A 24791-nucleotide genomic window follows, 5' to 3' on the forward strand; every position below is an offset into this window, starting at 1 on the left:
GGGCGTGTCAGATAACCCTTCCCCTCGTTTTTTTAGCCAATCAAATGACGATGTCGTGCTGGCTGTTGGAATAAAAAGCAGCACAAATAAGTTCGCTAAAATATTGGTGGGGACAATTTTGTCATCTTAAAATTTTGATTAGGACTAGGCCCTAGTCCTAGCGCCCCACCCTAAATCTACGCCCGTGCGCTCAGAGCACCACAATTTAGCCAGAGTAGCTTTATTGCAAATGTATTTTCAATCTTAGAGAATGCTTACAATGTCAAAATGTACCAACAGCATCTTACCTGTAGCCTGAATAAGGATGATACTTTTTGGGTCCTCAGTCTCCATTATGCAGCAGATCTGACTTGAACGTTATCCTTGAATTTCTCCTTCGGGATCAATAAAGTATCTATCTATCTATCTATCTATCCTACTCGTTTTAATTGGGAACGCGTCTGAGCGCGTGGCAGGTTCCAGCTAGCTTGTCATTGTTGGTAATTGATTTATCCTTTTTTAAAATGAGAAACTTTTAGGCTACTGTAAAAGGAAATCATGAGTACAACAAAAACAACGCCAGAGAAGATTGCAGAGTTATTCGGTTCCCACTGACCATTTATAAAATGTGAGAGGGCACTTTGACAGGCTGCACGCACTGTGTTTTGGACTGTGATAGAATATGAAGAGTGGTCTTTGCATTTGTGTAATATAATTGGGGTCTTGAAGTCTTCAATAATTAGTTTCCCTTAAACTAAGCATTTACGTGAAGCACATGACATGCCAATTGAAACACATTCCACTCAGATACATGTAGCTGGCTAACAGGTTAATCTAGCTAACATGTCATTACATGCTTCTATTTCCAAAGGAATGAAGGTTGTTTATACCAACTTAATAGTATGCTTATCATTGTTAATATTGTGCTATAAATGTGGCACAAACAATGTTAGAGTTTGTGGACTAGCCATAGGGTATATTTGGGTTTATTTGCTGACAAAATGTTATGAATGTGTAGACAATGTTCTTAAAGTGATAGTGCACCATTTATAAATATAAATTTATATTTATTATATATATAAAACAGTATCAAATCGGTAGTATTTCTTAAGAAATGTATATTTTAAAACAAAATTACTTTGTCATTATTATTATTATTATTATTATTTATTTATTTATTTATTTTGGGGTGGGGGTGGGGCTGAAAGTGTCCCTGATTTGGGGTTGAGAAAGCGGGTCTACATGGAAATGACAAGGGGCAGGTAATGCAGCCGCATGCACACGCCAAATGAAGGCTGATGCGTGTTGTCAGAGGTGGGCGGTGTCAGCGGGCAGATTTCCAAGGCAGATCGACAGGAGTGTCAACAACGCACTCCACCCGCTTCTTCTTAAGACCGGTTAGACAGGAGATGCTGTAATTCCGCCAGTTCCGTGCTTGCCTCCGGAGTTTAAGGAAGTAAGAGTTCTTCAACATTGTCTGAACAAATTACAAAGTTCAACAGCTTTAGATTTATAGATTTAAACAGTTCAATGTAACCTTTCAACGTTATTCGCTAAACGTGGTGATACCGCTGCGTTTCAGAGGTAAGTAGCCTAGTCTCTTAACGCAGCGTATATCCTACAGTAGAAGTGATTGAGGGCGGTGTATTTAACATTGGAAGATCTTAGCTTTCCTGTACACTTTCGGCTGAACCACTTTGAAATCCTCAAGTGTTCAAGTCATGCGCTTGAACTTTTTTGCGTATTTTACTTGACTTTAACAAATAGTCTCCTCTTCGTGGATGAGGCTACCCGAGGGCGAATGGATTGAGGGATGCTTTGGTTAAATGAAAGGAATACTGGCCTTTTTATATCCCATTGGCTATCTACATCAATATCTTGTGTGATTTAATATGCTGAAGTGCCTACTCGCACCAGTCTGTGAGCGCGCCGGTGCCTATGGTTCTTGAGAATCACCAAAATGGCTTTCTCGGTAACTGCGAGGTCAGATAGAAACATTCTTTCTCACACCATGTGCAACATGTGCAAAAAAACGTCGAATTGTATTGAATGTATTGGATAGATGTTTGCCTGCGGTTTCTTGCTGTTTTACAACAAATGGATTCCCCTTGTCTATTCTAGAGAGAACATTCACAAATGGGAAGGTAGTTTCTCGGTTTCAGACCATATCAGTAGCATCATTTTATTTTACTGAGAGATTTGTACATCTTTGGATTTTTATGAAAATTGCATTTTCAGAAAAGCTGTTTCAATTTTAAGTAGGCTAGGGCAAAAGATTATTGTCAATTGACATGACTAAGAATTTTGGCCTGATAAATAACACAGCCTGATATAGCCCACCATATTTGTTTACACATTAAAATTGCGAATTCACAGTGAAATGTTGGTGACCTATGTTCTGTCCATCAAAACCACCTTAGTTTGGATTATTGCTTTTGTATTTGCTTGTGATGGTTGTTTGTGTGTTTGTTTTTTGTTTGTGTTTTGGTAAACAAAATAAATATATTCTCAGAACAGTGTTTATTTAGCCTAGCCTATAAGAAAGTTGGAGAACGCTGATATAGCCAGCGGTTATGTAAGACGATTTAGGCTACCCTTGGTAATCCGCATATCAGTGACTAGTCAGGCTACTTCCATTCCTTAAAACACCTTTATCCTCTGAACCACCAACAGTTAAAATTTAATATTGAAGTACCTAAGTACACTGACTGGCTGTTACTATTTTGTCATGATTTAGAAAGTGTCATTGAGTTGCAAAACCATTGGTTGATGTATTTCACCATGTCACTGGAAGCTCTTGCTTTTCATGTCTCCCAGCTTTTATCTTTTTCTGACTATGATGGATGAATGTGACTTACTATTTCATTTTGTAGGCCATTCTTTGTATATTATTGCAACTATCAGAGTTAAAAGGTATTTTAACTGATTTACTCACCTACTTACTTATAAAAGTAACCTTTTATCTACATTGCAATATATACTTCTAACAGACCTGATGGCTAAGTGAAAGCTACAGATGCCTTCAACTGAGCTCAGCCAGAAAGGTACTGTCTAGCAATGAAAGGTCAATAAGTGAACTCAGAAATGAAATAGCCGATATCAGTGCGCTAACCACAATCTTTGATTTCTTATCACTCATACTATTATTAAGGATGATGTTTCAAGATATCATTTTCCCTTAGACAGATTATGCACAAACACCAGGTTGGAGTGTTTAATTAATAACTTTTTTCTGGAACCCGGAGGCCTTTCCCCTTTACCCTTTAAAGAAATAAAGAAATAAATAAGCAAACAAACAAACAGGAACACCTGAATGTTTCTATGCCAACTGGTAGTCCATGTCCTGTTGAATGGGCAAATTAATACTCTGCTGGTACTGTGCCAGTTATTTATTTAAAATGATTCACTATCCTGATGGCCTATTTCATTAGTTTAACCTTAGACCTTCTATCTACAAGCTATCTCTCACTCTCAGATAAGGAGATGTGTGCCACATACTAAAAAGCCATACAAAAAAAACACGGTCTTGTTTGATAATGTAAAACAAGTAACTTTTCAGAGAGCCTTCAGTGATACAGCTGTAGACTACAACCTAAAGAGCCCTTGAGAACCCAGTCTCACAATCCTGTAATTACTGGGTCTTGAAGGCTGTTGTTTTACATTGTAGTTTCCTTCTTATCTTCTGATTGCCTACTTCCTCATCACTCAACTCTTTCAAAGAAAACAAAAATGATGTAGAGTGGCAGAATCTTTGCTATGGCTATGGAGTAATGTTCAGGACCTGCTGTACAGTAAGGAAGAACATTACGTTAGTGCACTACGGCTAATCCACAAATAACACATTAAACAGTCAGAAATTCCCTGTGTACTCTTTTAGGAAGCGTATAGTGACGCAAATACATGGCATTTTGTGATAACATAGAAACCAAGTTCCTCTATGTACCCATAGCTGATGTTGGTGTCTGTATGCTGTTTTGGCATCAACGGGGTAAGATTTTCCAGAGGCCCATAGGGTATGCATGTTTTTATTCAGACATCAGCAGATAAATTTGCATCCACTGTTGTTACCTACTACAAAGTAGAAGTTTGTTGAAGTTGAGACGGGTGCTGCCATTAGCTTGGTAGATTTGGCAGCAGAAATAACTAAAGAGTAACTTAATAAAGACAATGCCATGTTTCTTCTTCACCCTTGTTCCTGATTGAACATGCTAACATACAAATTACACAAGATTGTCTATAAAAAAAAGTTTCATCTCAAGAGTTCTCTTTTTATTGCTTCTTCTCATCTACTTTGCAACCTCACCAGCGTATGGTGATGGCAACCTAAAGCCCACAGGTGATCATTAGCCGGTGTTACGCAGGTCTTAATCACTCTGCATCATCAGATATCTCCATGGAGACCTGGCCAGTCTAAATAATGTAATGTTCCTAATCCACCCAGGTAGTGTTACTGTATAGCAATAATCCAAGGCTCCCTCTCTCTCACCGTCCCTGATCTCAGACACCTGTGTGTGCAATTCTACACCCCTGATCACACCTAAACAAAAGGGATTGTGTGACGCCACAATCTTTGTGTCTCTATAGTGTGAGATGCTATCAATATTTATGGCACAAATCAATGAGTGCTCAAGAGATATCAATTCCGTCAGTCAGCCATGACATTGCAGACAGAGTGGCAAAGTACACCCTCAGGAAGAGAATGACTTAAAAAATGGACCAAGAACCCATCAGCCTTTGTAAGGAAAGTATAGAAAATATGTGTGACTTAGTTGAATAAGATGTGTTTATTTCATTGTTGATAGTTTAGATATAATTGGTTAAAGAAATTGTTTGAAATAGACTGAGAATTAAAAAAATAATTGATAATAGGATTGTCCTTGTATGTCTCCCCGGTGTGGACTTATGCAAGTAGCTCTGATGAACCACCTTGAAGCTTTGGAGGCCATTTCCGCCATCCGTCATGTCTTTGATGACGGAAAAATAATACAGGACAAAGTGTGTAACTCGTGTTTAGTTCATTAAGAAAAATAATACAGGAAAAAGTATGTAAATAATACACGACAAAGTGTGTAACCTGTGCTTAGTTCATTAAGAAGAGGCAGTCTTTTACTATTGCATGTTGGAATTGTGCAGGCTTACTGAAAGTTGCTTATTAGGTGAGATGTGGTTTCAGCATGGATTCTTAATCTAGTAAAAAAATGCATTTTGTTTTTGGGGATAAGGTGTAATGTCCATTGTCTGATTCTGAGACTTTAAAGCAACGCCAAAGAACTTTTCCTCTGTCACACGCACCATTTGTTCATCCAGCACCGGCTTTGCAAATAACAATGTCCACAGACAAGGTACAACATGTTGCATGATTTTATGAAAGTATGTTGTATTGCGAGATCAGATGCAAGTCAAATTTTAGTTTCTTATGTCTCATTCCATCAAACTACAGATCCGCTACCCGATCCAGCAAACTTACATAGTACAAGGATACAAGGATACAAGGAAGTTTATTGTCACATGCATATAGTTACTGGAAGTAAGAAATGCAGTGAAATTATGTCTGATGTCAGCCTATTTGTGCATTAATGGGGGGGGTAAAAAGTGCAGTAGAAGAGGGGTTTAGTAGATTAAGTGGCAAGGGCTGCATAAAAAAGGTGGGGGAGGATTGGGATTGGGTGGGGGGCACCAACAAGGAGCACCCAAGAGCAACAGGGGCAAGGAAAAACTCCCTTACCAAGGAAGAAACCTTGGGCAGATCCATGGCTCAAGGGGCTAACCCAACTGCCAGGGGTCTTGGTGTGTGTGTTGGGGGGATGACAGGGGAGATGGGATAGTGTGCTGTGTATGTGGGGAGAGGGCAGTGTGCAATATGTGTGTTGGAGAAGCTTCCTCATGAGACAATGTGCTGTGTATTGGGGGGGGGGGGGGGGGGGGCAGTGTGCTGTAAGTATGTTGGGGATGTGTGTTGTAGTGCGGTTATAGTCGATAGAGGGCTGCGAAGCGAATGCAGAAAGTGCCGTTCACCCTGTTATGAGTTGATGAACCACTGAAACGATTTTGGAAACATTATTTTAAGGTACAAAAAACTCTTTGGTGTTGCTTTAATGTAAAGTAGAATTTTCAGGTTCATAGACATAGGAGAGGCTGTACATAGTGCATGGAATAGACCCTAATGCCTAGTACAGTGGCCAGAGGTGATTGCTGTTGTTTTATTACAGTGCATGAAAATGCACTGTACTGTTCTTCCAAGTCTTCTTATTTTTATACTTTTTAAACTATTAATAAAAAAACTATTCAAAATTTCCCCATAGACTTAACATTGGGCTGATGACATCACAATGGGCTAATTAACTTGATTTGCACCTGTATCAACTTCCAGCTGCTCAACTACGCCCCATCAAAGAGCCAGTTAAACTGATTGATTGATTGATTGATTAAACTATTAATTAAAAACTATTAGGCCTTTATGACATCACAGCAATTAGAATCTTGTGCCAGGTGGCCAGGCCACCTGCATCAACTGTTTCTCAGGCTTTAAGCATACAGTCTCATTCTCTTAAGACTACACATTCTGTTCAACTGTTCAGTCATTCCAACTATATTAAACCTCATCTACCTAGCAAATAATTTTACCTTTTAACTATCCACCTATATTAAACCTCATCTACCTAGCAAATAATTTAACCATTTAAACTATCCATCTATTTAACTGTTCAGTCATTCCAACTATATTAAACATCATCTACCTAGCAAATAATTTAACCATTTAAACTATCCACCTATTTAACTGTTCAGTCATTCTAACTATATTAAACCTCATCTACCTAGCAACCAATAGGCCTATAGTTTGTTTTTACTCTGTATGATATTTTACATCATATTTTTTGCATTTTCATGCACTATATTTCCTTCAGGAAATGCTTTTCTAGTTATTCTTCTAACCCAGTTAATGCAGCTTCAACCGTTTAACGTAGAAACTTCATTCAAACTATATTACGTAGGTCTTACTTAGGACATCTGGGCTTTGTATTTTTCATCTTTCAGTTCAGTTTCACAGGCTTTAAACATACAGACTCATTCTCTTAAGATTACACATTCTGTTCAACTGTTTCCTCTGTCCACAACTGTTTCAAAAGTCCTCGCTACAATAATTCCCTATTAAATAATTTAACCATTTAAACTATCCACCTAATTAACTGTTCAGTCATTCCAACTATATTAAACCTCATCTACATAGCAAATAATTTAACCTTTTAAACTATCCACCTATTTAACTGTTCAGTCATTCCAACTATATTAAACCTCATCTACCTAGTTCAGTCATTCCAACTATATTAAACCTAATCTACCTCGCAAATAATTTAACCTTTTAAACTATCCACCTATTTAACTGTTCAGTCATTCCAACTATATTAAACCTCATCTACATAGCAAATAATTTAACCTTTTAAACTATCCACCTATGTAACTGTTCAGTCATTCCAACTATATTAAACCTCATCTACCTAGTTCAGTCATTCCAACTATATTAAACCTCATCTACCTAGCAAATAATTTAACCATTTAAACTATCCACTTATTTAACTGCTCAGTCATTCCAACTATATTAAACCTCATCTACCTAGCAACCAATATAGCAACCACGTCAAATACCCTAGCAACAGACTAGCAACCACTTCCACAGTTACAACCTAGCAACCAATATAGCAACCAATTGCCTAGCAATCATGTCAAATACCTTAGCAACAGCCTAGCAACCATGTCAAATACCCTAGCAACAGCCTAGCAACCACCACAATGTCAACCTAGCAACCACCATAGCAACCAACAGGATTACCCAAGCAACCAGCATAGCAACCACTTACTTTGGCGTAACAACCAACATATGTACCCTAGCAACACTATTGCAACTATATCTGCATTATTTGTTTTTACTCTGTATGATATTTTACATAATATTTTTTGCATTTTCATGCACTGTATTTCCTTCAGGAAATGCTTTTCTAGTTGTATATACCGTACTGTATAACCACTTCTGTTAGGTTTGGTATTTGGGACTTTTATGATATAATGCCCTTAAGCAGTAGACAAAGAAAGGTAAAATGAGAATAGACTGAAGAATAACTGGAATGTTGGTCAAAAGCTACCAGGCTTTCTGTAGTTAAGAGTGCTTCCTTGGCTTAGTAGCTTTTTAAGGGAGGTTATATAAGTTGGCTATTTGCAGTACAAGGGCAATCCTAAGCACTTTCAATTATCCAATTATCCAATCACTGCACCACTTGTCAAACCAATTTGTGTTTGGTAATGTGGTTGATGCATTCAGGCATAATTAGATACCCATCATGTTTCTACCTTTTTTCTTAATCATCTTTATCTTATTCTTCTGGTTAGGGTGTCAGCCTTAGAACAGTATTGACAAGATAAGCTAAGACTAACTATCTTTAGACCAAGTTATTTGCTGACTTTTTGGTGCAAGTAATGTGTTTTTTTCCATTTATCAAGCTGGAAGTCAATGATGGAAATGTTCTTTACAGTAAAATAACTATACCTATATAGCCTATTTCAGTCCAGCTCAAACTATGATTTGGAAGCATCATCTTCACAGAACAGCCCATGTTGATAGGGCATATTAAAGCTTTCGAATAGTTTCAGTTGACTGGAGCTTCATGTGTATGTTGTGTGAACAGCTATCAAATAGAAAAAAATATTTTTCTCCAGCCAGGTAGAGTTTGGTATTTTACTCCGCTTTTATGTTTTCTGCTTTGTATCCCAATGCGCATGAGCCCAATAAGAAGCCTGTGAGGGCAACATCTGCACCATGTTCCACTGAAGCAGAATGCAAATGGGTATCTAGTCCAACGCGGGCCAGCACTGATTCCCTCCTCTTATGACATAAGCCCTTACATAATCAAATATGCCGTACTTCCAGCTGGGTTTGTTTTTTCCCTAATCCTCTGTGTCACTCAACACGGAGCAGAGAAACACCCACACTCATTCACTCTTTCATTTGGTCCCAATCAAATCACTTCGCTTAAATTGTAAATATGGCTTCTGACTATATGGTGTACTTGTGTGATATGGGGGAGGGGCATAAGTTAGCATTGGTAGCACAACTTTTTTTTCTGTGCCACTCCACCCTCCAAAGAGGAGGTCTGTGATTCTAACCCAAAACACTGTGTCAGATTCAGAGAATTACTCCTCATGATGCCTCTCTGTTCAGTGTGTGCTTAAAGAATCCAGTTTTTGTAGTCCTGGCCAGTTATTATAGCTTTGAGAATGTCATTAGTTTTTATTTTTACCTAGTCTTTCAGTTTGTTTTTTTTATTTAAATTTAGTTTTAGTTAGCTTCGCAAGTGCAAGTAGTTTAGTTTTACAGGACATTTTAGATTCACTTTTATTACGTTTTAGTTTTTCAGGTTTTATGAGGAATGTCTTGATTTAGTGTTGACAAAACAAGTACCGGTACAATGAAATAGTCAAAGGTCCTTTTTAATAGGCCAGCGTCTCTCAAGAATTCAAACAGAACATGAAAGCTGTATAGCAACCACAGTGCAAATTGAGTTGGAGAACTAAAACTAATCTAATTTTATTATTTCATATATCATTTTTATTTATTTTTTTATTTTTTGGACAACTGTCACTTTTTAATTTTTATTTTTGTTATCAAAATTATTTTTTCACTGCTAGTTTTATTTTAGTTTTAACTAGTTTAAACTAGTTAATTTCATTAACTATAATAACCCTGGTGCTGGCATTGTAAATAAGAAAACACATTAGCTCAAACCAAGCCATTTACATTCCAGCCAATCAGTGCTTGCCTCGGTAGAACTGAAGGGAAGGGAGTAATTGGCCTCAAATATCAACAACCTTAGAGTACAATCTTTTAATTTATTTGGTCTAAATGTGTGTGCTTGTCTGTCTTTTTAACTACTGGATCAGCTTTTATGAGAGGAGATTGCTGGTAGAGAGTTTTCACTGGAGACATGTTAAAGTGGTATTGGTGGGGATTGTAAAGAATGTGTAGATGTGTAAGCTAGCTTTTATTGTTTGTTTCAACTGGTAATCATTAATCTTAACAGCTGAGAAGGTCAGATGGTTCCCTAAAATAAATTCTTTTACTTAATGAAACTGACAGACCATTAAACATTTTCGCAATAGAATGGTTTATGAGACATAATTTCATTGTGTTAACTTATACGGAAAAGCATAGCAAGCTCTCCATTAACTATACATAACATAATACACATGTACACTGTCTATTATCTTGGCCAGCAAAGGAGACTAGCTAAGGTTATTGGGTGTAAATCATTATATGGTGTTCATTGTTTGGACTTCTGAGCTTTGTAGTCACATGTTCCCTGGTAGTTTTCCATTGTTGCCTAGGCTCTGCAGCTACAATGTTTGTGTGTGTGTGTGTGTGTGTGTGTGTGTGTGCGTGTTTGCGTGCATGTATGTAGGCTACGCGTGTGTGCTTGTGTGTGTGTGTGTGTGCTCTTGTGTGGAACAAAGAGAAATAAGATTGAGAGTCCTTGCTCTGATTAAAACATTTTTTTTCTGAAACATTTGTTTGCTGACATTTTATCAGTAAAGCTGCAAGGTGACTTTTGTTGGGTTTTCATCAGTGATTAGACCAGATTTATGATTTATGATTTGTCCCTAGCATATTTTTCCATCACATTTTAGTTACCATCAGTTGAAGTAAATGGCACTCTTGTCTTTCTTCCTTTCCAGCATTTACACTTAGGTCTACGGCCCACTGTCACGATGAGAAGAAACATTGCAACAGATCTCATCCTCTCCATTCTATTCAGTGTAGTGACAAATACTGTTTGTAAGTACAAATAACATTATTCAACTATTAAATATTAGCATATGAGATATTTGTTTCAGCTTTTTCATGTGTGCTCTTGGTCTGTCACCAAAGATATGCTGCTCTGAATTACTGTCACTCCTTGAAAGGAGAATAACTAACTTGTTACAGCAGAACTTTTGTGTATGGATGGAAAAATAAGATTTGCAGTGAGTGTATTTGAATTGCCTAATCTCCCTGCCTTAGGTATCACGCCGCCAGGAAAACCCAAGATCACAAGCTGTCGCTCCCCAGAGAAGGAAACCTTCACCTGCTGGTGGGAACCTGGCTATGATGGTGGCCTGCCTACCACTTATGCCCTGTACTATCGCTTGGAGACGTAAGCCATAAACTTATCATGTCTAAATGTATTGTCAAACCTAAAAGCTATAAAATGGCAGGGAAACTGATTTACACCTGGTGTGTTCCAGTGATAAATCTGACCAGAAGTGCAGTGTTTAATATAAATACAGTAACATTTGTGGAACAGGTGGTTTGAAGGGAAAAGAATATGAGCAAAGTAGATTTCCAGGGAGTTGAAATGGCCTCTTATAGGGTCAAGTGAACAAGGGCATGTGTGCACATAAGTTGGTAGGATTGTTTATGGGAATACAGCAGACTCAGGGCAGGAGTGTATGAGGGTGTTTTGCAAACAGCAGCCAGTGTGAACAACGAGCAAAGGTTAATGTCAGACTGCACCAAATCAACAGAATCTATTCCAAAGTAGCACGTATACAATATGTGTAGCTTATGTCCCTGTCTGTAGTTCTAGTTACTTCTTGGTCAGACTTTTTCACAGTTAGTGATTATCATTAAATGTGATTATAGTTTGTTGGGAGGAGTGGCAATGAAAGAGCGTTTATACCACTCTATCTGAAGCATTCCACAAATGGGTTGCTTACAGCAATAGCGGTAACCTTTACTTGACGGGTGATTTCATAACACATTCATAGCATCTGTCATAAACTGCACATAAAGTATTCATGACTGTTTCATGAGACATGACTCAACATTCATACCAAACCTTTCATGAATGTGGAACACAGAACGACAACAACTTGTCAAAATAAAAGTCCAACATCGTATTTGTGTAACCTGGATAACATTAATTTAATCTATCCAACCTTTGTAAATATTTCATGAATATCTTATGAAGTCTACATCGAATGTCACTTTACTATACAAGTTGTGAAGTATTCGTAATCACTGAGTTACTGGGAGGTAGGCCTAAAATAGCCTACATTTAGCTGACTCGTATTTGTGTAACCTGGAACGGTTGGACATTCCCAGTAGCAAAAGTTTAGAAATAATCTGCAAAGGTCATAAAACAAATACATTTTTATGAAACAAAAATTATTTGCTTGACCATGTTCTGTCTTTTTGGCACTGGAGTAGCCCATTGACTCAGATGTGACGTGATCAGGTAAGAGGTCTGGAACAAAAACGGCAATGCTGCTTTGCGACTTTGGACTTTTATTTTGACAAGTTATCGTCGTTCTGTCTTCCACATTCATGAAAGGTTTGGTACAGTATGAATGTTGAGTCATGTCTCATGAAACAGTCATGAATGCTTTATGTGCAGTTTATGACAGCTGCTATGAATGTGTTATGAACTCACCCGTCAAGTAAAGTGTTACCGCAATAGCTTTAGCAATAACAATGGGATTGCAAAACGTTCTATACAGAATTCTCTGGGAATCTTAACTGAAATGGGATCCTTGAAAAAACAGTTTCCATGAGGAATTCCAGAAGTTGCTGCAGGCACTTCTAAGAGCAGGAATATTTGTGAACTTGGAGGAGTCCCTATAACCTTCAAGGATCAACTCTTTTTGACAGTTGGTTGTTTGTAATAAACAGCCGTTACATTCTATATAACTGAAGACCAAGTGCTATTTACACTGTCAAAAAATATTTAGTTTATGTGTGTGTACACATATAAAGACACACACACACACACACACACACACACACTGAGATGCAAAGCCACTTCCAGCAACATGTTTATCAGATGACTGTGAAATTTGTCCAGACAAGTCCAGACAGATACTCTACAGACTACAGACACTTGAGAATATGTTATGTCATGCAATGTGCTTTCAACCAGTCCCAAGGTGTGGCAGATAGGATATAACTGGAAATACATGCATCTGAATATTGTTCTTTTCTCTTGCTCTCTTTAGCTCTGAGACCGTCTATGAATGTCCGGACTATCATACAGCAGGGCCAAATTCTTGCTACTTCAATAAGAATGACACCAGCATATGGGTAAACTACAACATCACTGTGGTGGCTACCAACAGAAGGGGTACCAACTACTCGGATCCTGTGGATGTGGACGTAGTCTATATTGGTGAGTTCCTCTTTCATGGCCCCATTCCACACTATAGGCCCAAGTTTGAGAACAGAATGTTACACTTTACTTGACAATGCTTAAGATTCATATTATAATTGAGCTCCATGCCATCTGCTGCCATGCTTCTGGCTGTATTCATGTCGGTTTGAGCAACCCTGACGTCCTGTGGTTAAACATCAACAGGATCAGTGTTGCAAGTCGGCATTTCTCAGAAGTGTGATGGCTTCACTAGGAAGTTTGACATTCATTTGCTCTCAAAAACATCTTTAAGGAACCACAAGATTTCCATATCAGGACACTTTTTTAGAGAAGCACTATACTCTTTTTTTTTTTAATAACAAACACACACACACACACACACACACACACACACACACACACACACACACACACACCACACACAAAAAAAAAAAAAAAGAACAACTGTGACAACATTAGTGAGAACATTACCAAATGTACAAGTCAAGCATTGCATGAAGCGCACATATGCGGTTTGAAACCATATGTTTTAACTAGTAATAGATAAATATATTGGTTTCATTCCCATATATATAAATATATTGTTTTTTACTCCTCTGTGCTCTTCTGTCCTCAGTTCAGCCCCATACTCCGGAGAATGTGACTGTACTGGTGAAGGCTGACGAGCAGGGTCCTTACCTGCGGGTCTCTTGGGAGAAGCCGCGCAACGCAGACACCAGTTCTGGCTGGATCACCCTCGTTTATCAGCTGCGTGTCAAACTGAAGAACCAGGACGAGTGGGAGGTGGGTGGAGTGCAGCAAAACGATTCAACCACAAACAACATTTGTGTAGCTTAGTGCATTTGTTCAGTATTAGGTTTGGATGAAAAGTGCATTGACTAACTGAGGGGTAGCATTAGCCTCTTGCTGGACAGGCTCATTCAACTAGCCACCCTTGGGTCGAATGTGGCCCTTTAAAATTGTGTGTGTGTACATGAGTGCGTGTGTTTATGTGTGTGGGTGCGTGCGTGTCTGTGTGTGTGTGTGTGTGCGTGCGTGTGTACTGTGTGTGTGTGTGTGTGTGTGTGTGTGTGTGTGTGTGTGTCTATGTTTGTGTGTGTTAATGTGTGTGTGTGCGTGTCTGCGTGTGTGTGCGTCAGAGGTGGGAGTAAGTGACACGTGTGACAAGCAAGTCTCAAGTCTTAACCTTCAAGTTTCAAGCAAGTCCAAGTCATTTTTTGTAACAGTCAAACAAGTCAGGTCAAGTCATAGCTCCAGGGTCAAGCAAGTCAAGTCATAGCCAAATCATTGAAATTCATGATTTACCCATGTTTTCATTTTAAAACTAGATATACCGCATAGCGGTACAAAATATGACCGCCGCTCAGTCCTGTACATCCGTTCCGCGAAAATAAATCACACTTCAATTTGTCTCCATATTTTACTCCATCCCCCACTCTTGAAACTTTTGTGTATGCTTGTTTGGCATGCCTGAGTGTGTGTGTGCGGCTGCACAGAAAGTAGCCTACTGGTGCTGAAAAGGTGAATAGACTGTAGAATAGCCAAAGAAGATGTAGCATTGTTATAAAACCTTTAAAATCTCTAAACAATCACAAGTAGGGCAGTTCATCACAGTTCATCCATTGCAACTGGATTGATGAAAGGTCACTTACACCTGTAAGCTACATTGTATTTGGGAAAAGCAAAAGGTATCAGCATAATGGTATTTATTTATTTATTTATTTATTTATTTATTTATTTATTTATAAATAAATAAACAAAAACATCTCTGTCAGTTCCATGCCGTTTTCAACAGCTATCAAAAACAAAGGTCATTTTTGGATGGATGGATTTTTTGTGAATGTTTCTTCTTCTACATAAGATTTTAGTCATCTTTAGTTCATGTAATACTTTATTATCAATGCACAAATTAAGTAACAGTAGTTTGAAACGTTATTGTTGATGCACAAATTAAGTAACAGTAGTCTGAAACGAAATGCTGTTTTACATCTAACCAGTGGTGCAAATAACTGACATGTCCAAATGGGCCTTGATGAAATGCGTCGCTAGACTGTTCATACACATTTTAACGGGCCAAAGTTGAAGAGCTGTTGTCCGTTATTGTTCTTGCAAATATAGGCTGATTCATGTTCCCTTGCATTGTGTAACTGAGGTCCATGGCTAGTCTGGCTCACCAGACCAAGCTCAATCTTTTAAGAAATCAAAAAATAAATAGCGGGCAGATCAGGCTGGGTTCACCCAGCCTAGTCCATAGGCACCCGATATTGTTTAATTTTCCGATTGAGATATCCAAGCTCTGGCTATTCTAAATGCAAAAATGCATCAGGGAGTTAATAAACAGGCGTCTCAGTCTCACGCATGTATAGGCAAAACTGTATCAGACCGGTGTAACGTTGGTAAATCTTCCATTGCACAGAATGATTTTTGTAGCACGTGCAACAAATGACAGTCGAAAGATACAATTACAGTGCTTACAATACAATTATAACCGCATTTATAGTTTTCTACAAATGCAATCAATCAAATTGGCCTCCATCACTCAACCAACGCTAACGGTAACATTACCTAGGTCCTTATTGATATTATAAGATTAACGTACCTGCAGTAAAAACCAAGCATGTCCGATAAACATCCTCAGATTTATTTCGGCTTCAAGAAGAAATGGAAATTACATTTCATGTGAACATCATCCTATCCTTATTAGACGCTATCTGTGGTAAACTACACTCCTTGTATGAAGCGTCCATTGTTTTTCCAACCCACTTTTAACTTCCAACAAAATTACGTCTCACTGCAACGACGCGCCATCTAGTGGACAAACGACTACTTATCGCCAATACTGGAAATGCAGCCATGATGATGATGATGAATATTTATTTTTTGGCTTTCTTTTAATCCTACTGAATTTGTAATTATGTATCGGCCGTTCTAATACCGATAGTATGTGGGCGCCTGTGTGTGTGTGCATGTGTATATGTGTGCACCGCCATCTACAGGCCAATGAATGTACAGTCACTAAATGTACACATAACGCATTACACACATTACATAACACATGTACACATTTTTAGACCCCTCCATGGATGAAATTCTACGAAACTTGGCATACCCCCAGAGAATGCCAGGTCAATCATACACATAACATTTGGTGCAGTTCTGAACATCTTAACTGAAGATAGGGGCGATTAAAGCAGAATAATATTGCATTTTCATTTTTTACCGGGGGGGGGGGGGGGGGGGGGTTGCAAATCACAAATGAGTGATTATGGGCCAGATTGATGTGGGCCCTTGAGACCAACATACCATAAAAGATTCTTCATCCTCAGTGCCACGGTTCAGGTAGTTATTTAGGAAAAACTGCTATTTTTGCGGTTCGGGGGGCCCAGCACGGGGGGGGGGGAGTGGCCCCCGGGGACGAAACAAAATTTTTCCCTACATACCCACCAAATTTCATGTGCCCCGGTGGTTCGGTGTCCCGGGTATCGTTGACCAAAAATTCAGGAAGTAGATGACGGGGGGGAAAAAAAAAAAAAGTTTTATTTGTAAAGGAGTTTTTTTTGTAACAAACAAATATACATTGCATTTATTCAAGCCACATAGCCTACATCTGAACGGTTTATAGAATAAGATGAAATGTATACAAATAAAAATAAATGTATTTCAAGTAGACCTATTATAAAATAGCCTATTATTGTTTCAAAATGCCTCAAAGCCTAAGCCTAAGCTACATCAAATCATGAAAATATATTCAAACAGTTCAAGTTACACCTGTAGCACTTATTCGTGAGCGCCCTCATGTGGAACCAGAAAAGGAACTGCAACCAATTCAGAAACCGGAAGTTTCCCGAGAGTGGCGGCAGAGAATGTCTAATAAGGGGAGAACCGCCACTCTCGGGAAACTTCTGGTTTCTGAACTGGTTGCAGTGACAAATGTGTCAATGACGTCATTCATTAGCAGAAAGCTAGTGTGTTGTGGGCAACAACGACCCAATCTGTAAGAAATCGAAAGGACGTGACTACTCGTTTATTCAACTTTTGACCTATAATCCATATTGAGCTTGCAGAAACCACAATCAAATCTTTGATTTCTCAACTACAACCAGGTGAAAGAGACACATTTAGTCGTCTAGCTCCATAGACCCCCATTGTTTTTGCACTTATTCGTGATCGCCCCTAGCGGAACTGCAACAGATTGCAGGTACAATGGAGTTAATAGGGAGTGATCCGGCTCTCCGTAACCGGGCTCTGGTGGCGGTTCTCCCCTTATTAGACATTCTCTGACTTCACTTCAATTTGTCGTGTCGCATTCCACTCTAGTCCTATGGGTGACGTCAAGCGACTTTAACGCGCCCGCAAAGCATTCCGGGAAGGCAGCGCTGCATTTGAAATAATGTTGCGCGTCAAAAAGCTGGCCGATGCCAGAGAATATCTAATAAGGGGAGAACCTTCACTCTCAGAACTCTTCCGGTGTGGTACTGCATCTAGGGGCGCTCGCAGGCGAGTCCAGAATGAATGGAGGTCTATGGAGCTGTACCCCTCAAAATCCACTTTTTTCAAGTAATTTGAATATTGTATTCGAAAGGGGAGGCAAAGACAATACACTTGGTTGAGTATTATATTTTTTAAAGTCACTTAATTGTTCTAAAAAGCCTTTCAAACGTGTCAATGACGTCATTAGCATGATCATAGCATAGCATCAATGCTAGCGTGTTATGTGTAACAACGACCCAACCTGTAAGGAAACGAAAGGACATGACTCCCGGATTATTTCATTTTTGATTGAAAATATCCATTTTGCGAAAAAAAAAAAAAAATCTGAGGGTTTCAGTTGTTAAATATGTGAAAACAATAAATTTAGCCATGTAGCTCCATAGGACCCCATGTATTTTGGACTCGCCGGCGATCGCCATCTAGGTGAACTCTGGTGAACTGCAGCCAAATGGATTAATAGGGAGTGGGGAGGCTCTCCGTAGACGGGCTCTGCCGATGCCCATCTTTATCCAAATGAATCCGTTGAACGCGAGGCGACTATCCAATGAAAGCACGAGGTTGTAGGTCCTTTGTTCTACCACAACAGTGCCTGTGAAACTTTGGTTCCGCTTACAAGACAAATAATGTTTTAACAATCTCTTCCACGACCACCTAGTAGTCCATAAAACAAACAAAACTAGGATTTGGATGAATATATTGACTGTTGGTGTTTCTGGTGAGGATTTGAGATTGCATTGAGTAGTTTAAATAAAACAAGATTTCGAAATGGCTTGCATAGTTTGTTTAGGCTATTACTGTGTTGTATACTGTTAAGTAGCCTACATGCCTAAAATTGTGGTCAATTTGTAAAAAAACACTTAAGATACATTCAAACGAACTGAATATGAGCTGCTAACAGACATTTTAAACTAAACGGTCACACACGACTGAACGAGGGGAGGCAGCGCGACCCCATGCGTATGCCGTGTCGTGCAAGTGGATCGGTACCGTAACACGACTAACTTCGGATGAAAATCAACGTGGTGGTGGTTATGTCGCTATTTTGCACACTTGCGGACTGCTGTTCATTTCTCCTTTGACTTGTCAGATACATCATCCGTGAAGCCAAACATTATTATGTTTTGGTATAAATGTAGAGCCTTCCATATTTGCAAGTTAGCCTACCTCAGTCTGTCTCATTTGATCTGGCACTTGCTGTTGGTCTGTTGCGTCGCGTCACTTGGTACAATGACAGGCATGCAACAGCACCTAAGCAGATTTTCTAAAATCGTAAAGTTAACTCCTTAATATCTATGAAAAAAATAAAAAGTCAAGTCATTTCAAGTCATTTGTCTCAAGTCTAAGTCAAGTCTCAAGTCATGAATAGCAAGTCAAAGTCAAGTCGAGTCTTTTATACATGTTGATCAAGCAAGTCTCAAGTCTTAAAAAATGTGACTCGAGTCTGACTCGAGTCAAGTCAAGTCATGTGACTCGAGTCCCCCATGTCTGGTGTGCCTGCATGTGTGTGCATGCGTGTGTCTTTATGTGTGTGTTTGTGCGTGTATGTGTGTGTGTGTGTGTGTAGCTGATATGGCTCCCCGTGAATGGAATTTCCACGAAATTTGCCATGCATTTAGAGGGTGTCATAATGATCACAATTTATTGCAGTTTTGAACCTGTCAGCCAAAGATACCTGCGATTACAACACCTCGTTTTTGCCTTTTCATTTTTAACTAGGTGGCGCTATACCTCAAATGAGTGGATATGGTATGTGTTAACATGGCCCCTGTAGACCAACATACAAAAATAATTAATCCTAGGCCCTATAGTTCTCAAGATATTTACAGAAAACTGTGTCCGGCAGATACAGGCTGATTAGTGTACAGTCACTAAATGTACACATATATTAATGTATTGTATGGCCCCCCATGAATGGAATTTCACTAAACTGGTCATGCATTCAGAGGGTGTCATAATGATACCTGTGTTTACAACGCCTCGTGGTGCTATACCTCAAATGAGTGGGTTGACATGGCCTCAAGTGGGATGGGTTGACATGGCCCCTTGAGACCAACATACGAAAAAAAAGTTGGTATCTTAAGCCCTACGGTTCTCGAGATAATCACAGAAAACTGTCCAGCCTACCCTCCTTTCAGGGGCCCCGGTGCAGCGGGTGGGTGACAGATCAAAACAAAAAACAATGGTCCTGTGTCATCCTTGTGGGGCTACATGCACACCAAGTTTCCAAGAATCGTTGACACAAAATTAATGAAGAAAAAAAAATTCCAAAAACATCCAGAAAAAAAAACTGATAAAATAACAACTATTCTTTAAAAGTTTCAACCCCGTTTCCAAGGAACGGAAAGCTATACTATAGATAGATAAAAGGTTTTAAGCAAAAATTGTTATTTGGGCATTTAAAGTAACATCATGCAGGTTTTATTGTTTGGTAAATATTTTTATGTCACTATATATTCACTAGATTTTGTAACATTCCCAACTTATTTTTTTTATGTAGTCCCACTATGTGATTCTATGTTATTTTTTATCCTGTATTAACCTTCAATGTTGTTTACATTTATCTGTGTATCCAGGAGCATGATGTTGGGCAACAGAAGACATTCAATGTGTTCAGCCCTCACTCTGGAGGGACCTACATGGTGCAGGTTCGCTGCAAACCTGATCATGGTTTGTGGAGTGAATGGAGCACAACATCCTATATCCAAGTACCTGATTGTAAGTCCCGACTATGAATGTGTCTTTTGTAGGGGGTGTAATGGTACACAAAACTCATGATTTGGAGCGTACCTCGGTGTTAATGTTAAAGGAGAATTCCGGTGTGATATTGACCTAAAGTGTATTGAAACATGATACCGAGTGTGAACGTATGTCTCATAGCCCATCTTGGCTTGTCCCCTGCACTCCAAAATCTGGCGCTAGTTAGCCGATGCTACCAACAGCTTTTTCAATAGTGGTGCTTCGGCATCGGGCTAGCCATGCAAATAAATCATTGTTTTACACCCATTTACGAGGCTCAATGTATCTCCACACTTCATTGGTAGACTTCCAAGGGCCCTGACATTTAAAACGAGACATTGAGAACTTTGGAAAAGCACTGGTAGTTTACTTACAAGACGATTTATACAGACAGTATCTTCACAAAGTTTAGCGTTTGCAGCCATCTTGAATTTAGTCACGATAAGTCAAGCAACGAGTAAGAATGAACAGGTATGATAAGGGATCAGATTCCAAAAATAATTCAGTGGAAATGCATGGATTCCAGTTGCTGCTACTGGAAGAAACTGGAATCCATGCATTTCCACTGAATTATTGAATTATTGAATAGGTTCATTTTGATGCACATATAAGCAGGAATAGTATTTTGAAAAGATGTCAAATGTTTTTTGCCATTAATTAACTCAACCAGGGGTTCCCAAACTTTTCAACCCGCGACCCCCAAAATAACCGTGCCAGAGACTGGCGACCCCCGCTATCCCTGGATGTGACACAAAAAATAAAATAAAATGTGCGCACCGGCCATACGCACTAGGCTTATCCAAACATGGGCTTAACGACAACACAAAAGAACCTGTTATGAGTTATATAATATGTATATTACCAGCCTGTTATGATTTTACATATAGAAATTTACTATATGATAAAAGCAGAATACCTTAGTCAAAAAATAATATCCATGTAACATAAGTGCACATTATTGCTGTCGTGCAAACTTAACTTTGAAATATTACTTTAATTTCCATTTTAACAGAAGAATATCTCAGTCAGGGTAATATCCACAAACTGTTGTAAACATATGTACATTGTTGCTGCGCAAATGTACATTTTGGCAACTATGTTTCAGCGTTAATCTCATCTAATGAGATGGATGCGCGCTATGCGCGGAACACAGCAAGTCCATTCTTGGTTTAATTGTGGAGACGGCCACAGATCATCCTTCACATTTAGACGCGATCTGTATTTGTTTTTAAATATATGTCAGTGCAGAGAAAGTCTTTTCGCACAGGTATGTGGAGCCAAACGGCATCAGTATGTCCATCGCGGCCTTGAATAGCTGTGGATATTCCCTCTCGACTGAAATCCAGAACTCAGCAAGTGTCTTGGAATTCAAATCTGTCTTTAAAATGCGGTCAAGTGACAACTGTTTTATTTTTCCCAAATTTATTTGATTTATGGAAATCATTTCGCGACCCACCCCTCGGCGTCCCGCGACCCCCCGGGGGGGTCCTGACCCCCACTTTGGGAACCCATGAACTAAACTGACATATGGTCCTCTATTTAATATGTTTTCGGGAACTTGAATTTGAAACAAAAAAGCATGCTGTTGATTACTGTTTAAGGCTGTATTTGGTACATTCAGTACACATCTGCATTAAACCTAATGTCCTATACCTAAACGGCTCGGTACAAATATGTGTTCCTGCATACCTCTAGTCTTTTGCTTATATGTGTCTTCCCGATATGTGCAGTTGACCTGTCTTGTTCAGTGTCCATTTGAAATGTCCCAGAGCTAACACCAAATGCAATTTGTTCACCATCATTAGCTGTTGTAGTGGCACATAGCGGTAATAGTGTGTCTCACCTAGTCAACAGGGGTCCTCACTTAAGTCAGAGTTAATGCATATATAGAGCATTTGACCAGCAATTGTTCATTCCTCATATACAGTATATATATTTATATAGGGGTAAAAAGCTGCACAAGGAAGCTGAAACCATATTGAGCCATTTCTCTTCTTTGTTTTTTCTCCTTGTGGGGTACCAGCGTAGGGCCCAGGTGTGTTTAGTTTAGTTGATCAGCCCTCTCAACCTATAATTGCTCTCTAGTGATATTCCAGGATCCCATGAGAGGCCACTCTGACTATACAAAGCATGCATTAACCTGTTTTTCAGCTTTGACCTTTTTAAGAACTATTGCCGTTCTCGGCTGTGAAGCATTATGTAGGTGGTAGAGAAAATCGCGTCCTTGATTTTTGTACATATTTGCACAAATGCCACTGCTCCTTAACAATCCTTAACAATCACACAACTTCTGTGTTTTTCAGATATTACCAGGGAACGATCCATGTGGATTATAATAGCCATTTTCACTGTGTTAGTCTTCATCATCCTCACTTGGATCCTGAATTTAAAGAGAAGCAGGTAATGTCTTAAGTTATAGAGCAAGTGAAAATGCATTGATTTCGAAATCAAGTCATAGAGTTTTCAGATTACAGTGACTAACATACTTTTTGTCAGGGTGAATGTTGGTAACTTTTTTCACCTAAGTTTGGGACTCACAAATTCTTTTTGTTCTCAACTGTAGTGTGAAGCACTGTCTTCTGCCTCCTGTTCCCGGGCCAAAAATCATAGGAATTGATAGAAACCTCCTCAAGGTAGGGCACATTTATTTCAATCTGTCTACATGTCACTCTACAAGGCTCTTGGTGGGGATTTTTTTCTGAGCTCTTTTTGCATTCCTCCACAGTAATCTTACATTTCCTTGCAATAATTTTGCATTCTCTGACAATACCTTTGTGTACTTTTGCAATACTTTTGACTAAGGAAAGTATTGCGAGGGAATGCAAAACGTTTGCGAGGGAACTATTGTATCTATTGCAAAAATAAATTCCCACCTTACAAAACAATAAATTCCCACCTCACAAAACAATAAATTCCCACTGTAACCCTTTGATGGTACAGTATATCCTAATACAAGGTACATCAAAGAATACTTTGACTTCATGTAGTGACAAACACCATCTTCCAAACACGTGCCTCTAACGCTTTTTACTGGAGCTGTCACTTATCTAGACCAGTGAACATAATTATTATTATTTTTTTTTTCAGAATGGGAAATCGGAGGACGTGTTCAATGCTCTGGTCATTCCGGGCTTTCCTCCTTCAGACTACGAGGATCTGCTAGTGGAATACCTTGAGGTTTATGACAGTGAAAACCAGGAGCTAATGCTGGATGGGAAGGATCTCCAGGAGGGATGCCTAAAGTTGAAAAGCCCCTCAGACAATGACTCCGGCAGGGGAAGCTGCGACAGTCACACTCTGCTAATGGAGAAAGTGGCCAAAGAGGAGCCGACTCTGGAGTCCTCACAGCAGGAGGTGGAGGCAGAGACACCGTCCACAGCCTCCCCTCAGCCTGAATATGCTCAACCCAGTGCCTGGCCTACGGTGCTGGCTCCTGATCAGCCCTACCAGCTCGACTCACCCTGGAAGAGTCTCCCTGATGTGTTCATTTCACCCCCTGTATCTCCGCAACTGAAGTGCACTACAGGCCCCAAGCACAAGAAAGGCCTTTATGAGCCAAGCATTAATGGCTTAGAGGGAAAAGGGGATAGCATGGTCTCTTCTCCCAGGACCATGGAGTATGTGGAAGTCCAGAGGGTCAACCAGCAAAATGTGCTGCTCCTCAGGCCTCTAGCTGAGCAGAACCTGGGTTCTCACACCACCTCTGTCGAGATGCCTGAGGAGGACTACAGCAAGGTCAAAGGTGTGACCAGTAACAATGTCCTGCTGCTCCAGCAAGAGGTGTCCACCCAGTACATCAGTGACCAGGAAGAAACATGCCCCATGATGCAGCAAACCCAGTTGGGGAAACCAGTTGTCCATCATCCCCCTGCTGTGGTTCCTGGTGGCATGCAGTTGACTTCCAATGGCTATGTGGACACTGCCACTTACTGACAAGCCTCACTTCAGACTTCATAGAAAGATATACTAAAAGAAAAACAGATAGACTACACAGAACTTTCAGGGGTATGGAAGAAACACTGCACTTTTTTGGAAGAAAATATCATCGAAAAAAAAAGGGTAAGAGTGACAGTCAATCCAATGATGTCATACAGACGCACTGATTTACCACCAGATGATATAAACATTTATGTTGGCTGGCAGACTTGGCTGTGTTGTTTTGTTTGTTTTGTTTTTGTTTTTTGGGCTTTTGGCCCAAAAATGTTGGATACCCTTTGTTCAATGCAGCACTGGAAATGTGGTCTCTTTGAATGTTGTGCTCCATGAACTGCACATTCAAGGATACAAGGATACAAGGAAGTTTATTGTCACATGCATATAGTTACTGGAAGTAAGAAATGCAGTGAAATTATGTCTGGTGTCAGCCTATTTGTGCATTTATGGGGGGGGGGGGGGGGCACCAAGGGGGTAAAA

General features: G+C 39.4%; 1 protein-coding gene across 2 annotated transcripts; it reads left to right on the plus strand.

The window, feature by feature from the left end:
- Positions 1–1371: 1371 nt before the first annotated feature.
- On the plus strand, positions 1372–24729 carry prlra (prolactin receptor a). 2 transcript variants are annotated; one of them, XM_042059071.1, is made up of 9 exons: positions 1372–1563; positions 10702–10801; positions 11027–11159; positions 13000–13169; positions 13768–13934; positions 20216–20357; positions 22682–22778; positions 22942–23011; positions 23466–24729. In XM_042059071.1, exons 2-9 carry the CDS (start codon positions 10735–10737, stop codon positions 24309–24311), a joined length of 1692 nt encoding a protein of 563 aa, XP_041915005.1. In that variant the 5' UTR covers positions 1372–1563; positions 10702–10734; the 3' UTR covers positions 24312–24729. The 2 variants fall into 2 exon arrangements, with proteins under 2 accessions (XP_041915005.1, XP_041915006.1); XM_042059072.1 differs by having other exon boundaries at positions 1415–1435.
- Positions 24730–24791: the final 62 nt, after the last annotated feature.

This window comes from Alosa sapidissima, chromosome 13, assembly GCF_018492685.1.
Source record: "Alosa sapidissima isolate fAloSap1 chromosome 13, fAloSap1.pri, whole genome shotgun sequence".
In the NCBI taxonomy this organism is placed as follows: Eukaryota; Metazoa; Chordata; class Actinopteri; order Clupeiformes; family Clupeidae; genus Alosa; species Alosa sapidissima.